The sequence below is a fragment of the Apostichopus japonicus genome, chromosome 5, assembly GCF_037975245.1.
Source record: "Apostichopus japonicus isolate 1M-3 chromosome 5, ASM3797524v1, whole genome shotgun sequence".
NCBI classification, from domain to species: Eukaryota; Metazoa; Echinodermata; class Holothuroidea; order Aspidochirotida; family Stichopodidae; genus Apostichopus; species Apostichopus japonicus.
The window spans coordinates 6,341,330-6,349,766 of record NC_092565.1 but is presented as its reverse complement, the minus strand read 5'-3'; the positions used below and the strand labels follow the sequence as shown (position 1 = coordinate 6,349,766).

The 8,437-nt window shown below is 35.5% G+C and overlaps 1 protein-coding gene across 1 annotated transcript; it reads left to right on the top strand.

Moving 5' to 3' along the window:
- The first annotated feature begins 57 nt into the window (after window positions 1-57).
- LOC139967425 (E3 ubiquitin-protein ligase TM129-like) lies at window positions 58-8,152 on the top strand. Its single transcript, XM_071971191.1, has 5 exons — window positions 58-213; window positions 861-1,067; window positions 1,969-2,434; window positions 2,683-2,845; window positions 7,253-8,152. The coding sequence occupies exons 2-5, from the start codon at window positions 863-865 to the stop codon at window positions 7,508-7,510; spliced, it is 1,092 nt and encodes a 363-aa protein (XP_071827292.1). The 5' UTR covers window positions 58-213; window positions 861-862; the 3' UTR covers window positions 7,511-8,152.
- Window positions 8,153-8,437: the final 285 nt, after the last annotated feature.

Sequence of the window (8,437 nt, the reverse complement as noted above, 5' to 3'; positions counted from 1 at the left end):
ATATTTTTAACATAATTTTTGAAGGTACCATAATTTTAAATGAAAAATATGACTGGAAAACTCAAACAAGTTAAAAGTATGATCTAATTTTGTCGTCTGCATGGAGGCTACGTAGTGTACTGTGTATGCAAGTGAATAACTGGTAGACAAACTTGTCACACTGACCTGGCCGAATAATACCTGGACCATAGCCCAATCTACCGAAACTTACAAGTAAGGAAAGGTGACGCTTCAGTCATATATTAGTCTATCAAGTTACAGCGAAACTAGCAAAGAACCAGGGTATTATTTGCCTCATTAACTATAACATACAGTAGGTCAAACCTACTGTAGTGTGGACTAGGCTTAGTAAGTTTCTAGGCCTGTTACGAAATAGGGTCTAAAACCTAACTAACTGTAACACTTACATTGTTAGTGTTACTGTTACAGTGTTAGGCTTAACATTTGATTATCGTTTAACATTAAATTAGTGTGCTCAACAACATTGCAATTGATAATTTTATATGAATACAATTTATTAGTTCTTTCATGGTTTCTCTTCAATTCAATACAAAGTAAAGAAAATTGTAGAAAAGAAAATGTTTGGAAAATTAGGACATGCAGATACAGTATGTCTGATGGGCTTGAAAGAGCAAACTTCCCAAAAATATGATGTTGCCTACAAGTAGAAGTAAGGGAACAAGATGGCACAATTGATAAGTAATTTCAAACACAATGACAGTTTAATTTTGTTCATGAATGAAACATCTTTTTACAATACTCGACATTGTCTGAGAGCCATTCTTCTGAGCAGGCTAATGCTTTTAACTTGTGAAATTAGGTGAGAGTTTCAAATTCACATTTCTTTTCCTTTCTTTCAGCAATGGCTTCTGAAGAATTTGTGTTTTCTGTGGTTTACTTCCTTCTCACAATGTGCCTTCTTTTTACACCAACTGAATTCCGAGCAGCTGGTCTCACTATAGAAAATATCCTGTCTTCCTGGCTGGGAAGTGAAGACATGCATTTGATCTATTATCACATTAAGAAGACTTCTGCCAATGTTGTTATACATTCAGCACTACCATTGGGTAATTCATTATCTGAGCCTTAGCATAGCTGTGAAAGCTATTCAAAGTTTTACTCTGGTCTTATTAAGTTAGTAGGCTGGGCCTCTATTATTCTTGTAGTTTGTATCTGCTGACATAACAGTTAGTATTTTGATGCCAAGCATTGCTCGCAGAGATCGTTTCTAGGTCAAAGTAAGGTAGAGTTTGGAATGTCTGTAGAAATCTGAATTCTTGCTAAGTTTGAAATTGAAATTTGCAACTCTTGCAGTCTGAGCAATTGATGGAAATAGTACTCTACATCTGAGAGGAAAGATTGATTGCTATTGACCACAATCCATAAAGTACACATCAGTTGTCATTCAGATAACAAACATGCACCAAATTTTGTCTGAAGTGAATGATTCATACAGTATTTTTGTTGAAATGACCATGAGCACTTTCAGTTTAGGAATAGCTGAATATACAAGACTACTGTGTGGATATATAAATAATGTAACCTTTCAAAAACTAATTGCCTTGGTCGTAAATGGCCTCTTTTTACCATTTAGTCTGCCATGCCTGCCCCTTTTCTTTTCTTGTATGAAGGTTTTTTTGTGAATGCTCTATGATTAGCTACATTATAGACATGAACATATGTCTACACAGTGGTTACACAAAGAGCCTAATGGTGTTAAAAAGCTATATGCAGGTCTGTTACATAATCACAAACTTTCCTAGCTATAGCGTGCTATAATTGGAGCCAATAAAGCAGATCTTTAAAATGATTATGGAATGAGCTTTCAGGTGCACTGTTTCTGGAAATGCCTTCACAGGCACATGTGAATGTCATTATATCCATTAATCATTTCTTGCCAGTTTGTCTGTGTTTTCATGTTATGAGGTTTAAAAGTTTATTCTTTGTTTTGTTTTTCTCTGTGTCTAGGTTACTATATCGGCCTTGGATTTGTCAGTCAAAAACTGGACCTTTTCAGCTTTTCTCAACTAACATTACCATGGATAATATTCCTTGGTGCTGCAATTGGTACCTTTGGAATAGGACTTTCTTTGTTTTTACTGTGGAAGCGGCAGAATTGGAACAATCACCCAATAGCAAAGAGTCTAGGTTACCACGGTAACTCGTGGCGATTGGCAGCGTCATCCATCAACATAGAATTCCGAAGGATAGACAAGTTTCAGACGGGACCTGCTGGGAGACGAACGTATGTCACAGATTCGTGGATAATCAAGACTTCACCATACAGTGTGAAGATTGCTCATCAGCAAGATTGTCATCTTAATGTAGTTAAAACAGAGGAGCATGCCATATCCCATGAGAGTCCTACAGGAGCTCAATTTGTGACGTTGAATGTCATTTCTCTTAACGAAAATATTCCGGACTTTGAAATAAGGTAAGTTTGGGAACCAAGAGAGTGGACACAACTTCATGAAGAGGTCCTCATATTTCAAATCATTTTCTAACAAGCCCTTCTAGCCCATATTCATCTTATCTCTAGATCTAGATACATGCCTAAAATTTAGAAGAAGAAGAATAAATGTATTTTCTTGGATATCTGTTGTAAAGTTTATGAATGATTAACCAAGGTTGCCTTTTTATTTTCCTTTTCTCTTCTAATTTTTTTTGTCCCTGATTGCACAGATTAAATTCTATTGACTACAAAGATCTAAAGGACAAAGTAGCATCTCCGCTTGTTAATGCCCGAAACATCATAATTCAACAGTCAACCACAGAAAGGTTCGTTCTAGCTTTTAGGAATCAAGTTGATGCCAATCCAACATACAATCTTCCAGAGGGTTCGCCTGTAAGTAGCCTTCTTGTTTGTAATGTTAACTTTTAATCAGGCATGTGAGAATGTGTAAATAACTGTGCAGTTATTTTTTTATTCAATGCAAGATTTTTTATAACTGGTGGCATATGCTTATTATTATTATTATTATTATACAAAATTTCTATAGCGCCTTATCCAATCAGAAATTGCTCTAAGGCGCTTTACAGTAAAATACAAACAAACATGATATACAAATATATAAATCGATAATGTAAGGTATAAAAAGGGTAGAAAATTTGTTAAATACCAACTGACAATAAATTGTATAAAAACTGCAAATGTAAAAGCGAAAATGATACAAACAAATTCTTAAAATTTAAAATATATATAAATCTGACAACAATTTTAAATTTAAAAGCGCTATAAACGCAAAAACGCAAAATGGAAAATGCGTAGTAATAATGTGACAATAAATAGTATAGAAAACACAGTTAATGGAATGCAGATCTAAATAGAAAGGTTTTGACTAGTTTTTTAAATTCATCTATATTTTTGGCACACTTAGCTTCCTCCGATAAACTGTTCCATAATGTCGCAGATGAGTAATCGAAACGCCTGTTTCCGTATGTAGAAGTTTTAATGACAGGTTTGGTAAGTAAGGACTTGGATTCTGAGCGTAGAGATCGAGTAGGCTTGTATTTATGCATTAATTCAGAGAGGTAGATAGGGGCTAAACCATTAAGTGACTTATATGTATATAACAGAATCTTATAATTGAACCTGCAATGAATCGGCAACCAATGTAAGTCACGTAATACGGGTGTAATATGCTCATGTCTACGAGTGCGACTCACAAGCCGTGCAGCGCGATTCTGAACTCGCTGAAGGCGATCGGTTAGCTTGTGAGGCAGGCCATATAGCAGGGCATTGCAGTAGTCCAGTTTTGATGTCACAAGGGCATGGATTAAAGTCTTACATGCATCATCTGAGATATACCTTCTAATTTTGCCAATATTCCGGATCTGCCAATAACAGGACTTACAGATAGAGTCAACTTGATTATCCATGGTAAGATTGTGATCAAGATATACACCTAAATTCTTTACTTTAGGAACTGAACATATGGTGTTAGGTCCCATATTTATATACAAGTCTTGAATAGCATTACCCTGAAATTTTGGTGAAAATACAATGAACTCAGTTTTGTCCTGGTTAAGTTTCAAGCAATTAACCCGCATCCACCTGACTATATCTGAAAGGCATGCTTGGACCTTTAAAGATACATCATTCCAGGACTCAAGGGCACCAAAATTCAAATACAATTGTGTATCATCAGCATAACAGTGATGGTTGATGTTATGGCGCTGAATTATTTCTCCAACTGGACGGGTAAACATACAATATATCAAAGGACCAAGTACAGATCCTTGTGGCACCCCAAATCTTAGCTGTTTCTCGTCAGATATAACATTATCAATTTGTATACATTGCATTCTGTCCCTAAAATATGATTTAAACCATTTTAATGAGTTTGACGCAATTCCAAAAGTATGTTGGAGACGATTAAATAAGATCTCATGATCAATAAGATCGAAGGCTGCCGATAGGTCCAACATGACCATCATTGTTTGGGACCTCTTGTCAAGAGCTGCAGCAATATCGTTATGTACTCTTAGTAAAGCTGACTCAGTTGAATGGTACTGGCGATATGCAGATTGGAGATTATCATGCAAAGCATTGGCATTTAAGTGATGTTGAAGGCGTATTGCAACAACTTTTTCTAAAAGTTTGGATATAAAAGGTAAATTTGATACAGGTCGGTAGTTTTTAAACACTTCTTTATTCATACCAGGCTTTTTGAGCAGTGGTTTAACAATAGAACGCTTAAAACAAGACGGCACCTTTGATTCAATCAGTGATTGGTTTATGATGGCGGTTATAATTGGCAGGAGTGCATCGACACATTGCTTCAATAGCCAGGTAGGTATAGGATCCAAGTTGCAGGACTTTGTTGGGGAGCTTGTAATTAGCTTCCGTACCTCTTCTTCGGTGGCAGGAGAGAAAGATTCTAGAGGACAACCACCAAAAATACTATCGTCTGCCATTACGTCTACACTGGCCGTGGCATCACAAGTATCATATTCCTCACGAATAGCTGCTACCTTGTTTATAAAGAACTCACCAAATTGATTAGCAAGACTTTCAACACATGTGTTTGATGGCAATGTGGCATCATTTGGTTCACCCATTAAGTCTTTGGTTAGACTGAAAAGTCGTCTTTGATCACTGCCACATTCCGCAATTTTGTTGCAATAATAGTTCCGTTTTTCTTGAACTAGAAGTTTATTAACAACTTTACATTGGTTTCTATAAATTTGCCAGTGGACAGTAAGACGAGTCGTCCTCCATTTTCTTTCAGCCTTTCTTCGTTCATGTTTTGCATGTCTGAGTGTGTCTGTGTACCATGGGGTATTGGGTCGTAAAGTAATTGTCTTGGTACATTCTGGTGCATGGCGATCAACTAATTTGCTCAAATGATTAATGTAGGCAGCCACTAGCTCCTCAACCGACTGATTGACATTCATTAAGGTTTCACAATGTTTGATGTCATCGATAAAATCAGGAACATTGATATCACGAAACTTTCTGAACGTTGTAACTTTGCGAATGTGATCTGGTTTATGCGTATTGATGTTGAGACTTACAGCGTAATGATCACAAGTCAAATTTCCATTCATATTACCAAGACATGCGTCAACAATAGATGGTGAACCATACAGTATGTCACTGTGTTCTCGGGTTATCACTACATCCAGGGTATGTCCAGCACGATGAGTTGCACCAACGACATGTTGTTTTAAACCATGGACATTTAAAAGTCTAGAAAACTTCTGTGAATCAACATCATTAGGGTTATCCAGGTGAAAGTTCAAATCACCAACGATGGTCACACGATCTTTCATGGCTGTAATACTTTCTAGATAAAGTGCCCATTCATCAAAAAATATAGAATTCTTGAATCCATTTTTAGAAGAGGGAGGGGGTCGGTAGATAACACTTAATGCAAATTGTAAATCACCAGTGCTGATACAGCAATCCATATGCTCAAAATGCGTGTAGAGATTATCCTTAGTCGAGGTGTTAATCTTTAGTGATAATCCAGATTTAAACAGCAACCCAACCCCTCCTCCAGTCTTTCCGGTGGAACGGGGGACATGCTCAAATTCATAACCCGTAGGGACAAGGTTACCTATTACAGAGCTGTCAGTCACATTTCCCAGCCATGTTTCAGTTAGTGCTAAAATGTCAATATCATTCGATACAACAAAGTCAGAAACAGATATTGCTTTATTGCTGATGGAGCGAACATTTTGTAAGAACACTATTAGCGGCTTGGTATGCTGGTTATTGAATTTAAGTTTATGATCCCTTTTTATGACATGTAAATTATTGCGGTGCGTTTTGATAGTTCTAACGTGGTTCACAAGCCTTGGTTTAATTACAGTTTGAATTTCATATTGCATATCATTATGGTATGTTTCTTTGAGTCCTGTAGGTTGCTGAATTAGATTGTTGGTAGGTAGCTGGATTAGATTGTTGAAATTTATCCCTGATTGTTTACCCTCATTGCTTTTGTTATTCCAATTAGCACAATCTCTATTTATAAGCACTGGTATGCATCTCCTGAATTTAATGCCAGCCTTTGTTCCTCTGCGAGTGGGTCTCCTGAATGGATTTAAATCATCTATTGTCCTTTTCCTTGGCTGAAAGCCCACACAAGACTTAACAGATTTCTCTACAGCAAGAAGAAACTCTCTTGTGTGTTTAATGGTTACTGCATGCATTTTCTTAACACTAGTAAGGATAGAGAGTTCAAGATTTTCTCACAAATATTTAGTGGTAAATCCAAGTACAAAAGTCACAAAAACATGTCCATATTTAACAGAATAACAAACACAACAAATACTGAAAAACACAGCAACTTTCCAAACAATATAACACAGGTTATTCCCAAAACAATGAGGAGCACTTTTGTAGAGCTGCCATTAGATAGCGCTGCATACCAATTTATTATGATTTAGGAAAGACTGCTCTTAAAAATGTGTAACCTTGGTTGTGAAATAGAAATAAGGTAGAATTGGTTATTTTTGTCAGTTCCTTTCTTGTCTTTAATTTTACTCTATTTTCAATACCAATTAGCAAAACAGTGTTTATCACATAAGAAAAACTCAAAAGACAATGGTTTTAATCAAAGTTGAATGTTTCAAAAATACATAATTTTATTGATCATAATATGTTGAAGCACAATTTGATCATATTAGTTACTTAATCTAGATGTACTTTGCGGAAGAGATTTTTAAGAATGATATAATAAATGATATCGTGCTTAAAACAGTAATGGATTTCATTTTAAACAAGAGCATTTAATTATCTCCACAGGAGCCAGGGAACTGCATAGGTTGCCTTCAGATACAGTCTAATGTTAAATTGATCAAACGCTGCGATGACCAAGAATCGGGGGACTGCGTCCAGTGTTATTGCAGACCCATGTGGTGCTGTGACTGTATGTGTAAATGGTTTGCGAGCCGACAGAACCAGACAAGACCAGAAACTTGGTTAGGTGGAAAATCGCCCTGCCCAACTTGTAGATCTGTATTTTGTATGTTGGATGTATCATTAGTAAATAATATAGGATAAATATTGATTATTATATTATATGATTATGTTTTTATATGTTATTTGCTTGAAATATTTGGAGGAAAGAGGGTTGTTTTTTATTTCTTTTTTTTTTGCTTCATACCACACGGAAGAAATGTTTTCTTGGTTGGTTTATAATTTATCTCATCTTGTTTGTTTACTATTGTTGTTTATGTTACTTCTATAGGAGTTACTGTGTCATATTTGAATTTTGTATGATCTCTACCTATGGAGCAGAGTTTCCTTTCTCATAACTACTCTTTATAGCATAAAATATTCAATCCCTTATCATTTTACTGGGGCTCTCATGAATTCTACAAATTTAATCTTGGATTTTAACCAACGAGTACTCTCTTGCTGACACTAGGAAATCTGGTATGAATGAGTTTTTACACAAAAATAATAAAATTATGGAAACAACTGTGACAACTCTTTTCCTGCAATTTTGTTTTCTGCTAAACAGTTGAGAGAATTTGAAAATACTGAAAATCACCATATGTGTGTCCATTTGCTTTGTAAGGGTGACTTTAGGCAGATTTTCTGTCTTATCTATATGTTATGGCTCAAGAAGAAATTTTTTTTTAGTGAAAGTACTACTATTTCTGTAAATGTTCAGGTTTCAAGATATTCACCCTTAAAATACGCAAACTATCTCATATCTCTTATCTTAAATTTCGTATAAATCGCTGGAATGTTCCTTTAAGACCAACTTGATGACGATGTCAACACCTCAGTTAATTAAGCCCTAGATTTTCTGCTAATTTACCTTTTTGTAAATTATAATAACTCAACCAGAACATGTTCTTTTCAACTTTATATAAACAACAGAGCATCCCTTGTATGACATACAACACCATTTGTCCTTAACAAATTGTTACCATCTTGTGAAAATGTAATTTGAATCCATAGTAGTCCTAAATTTTCCAA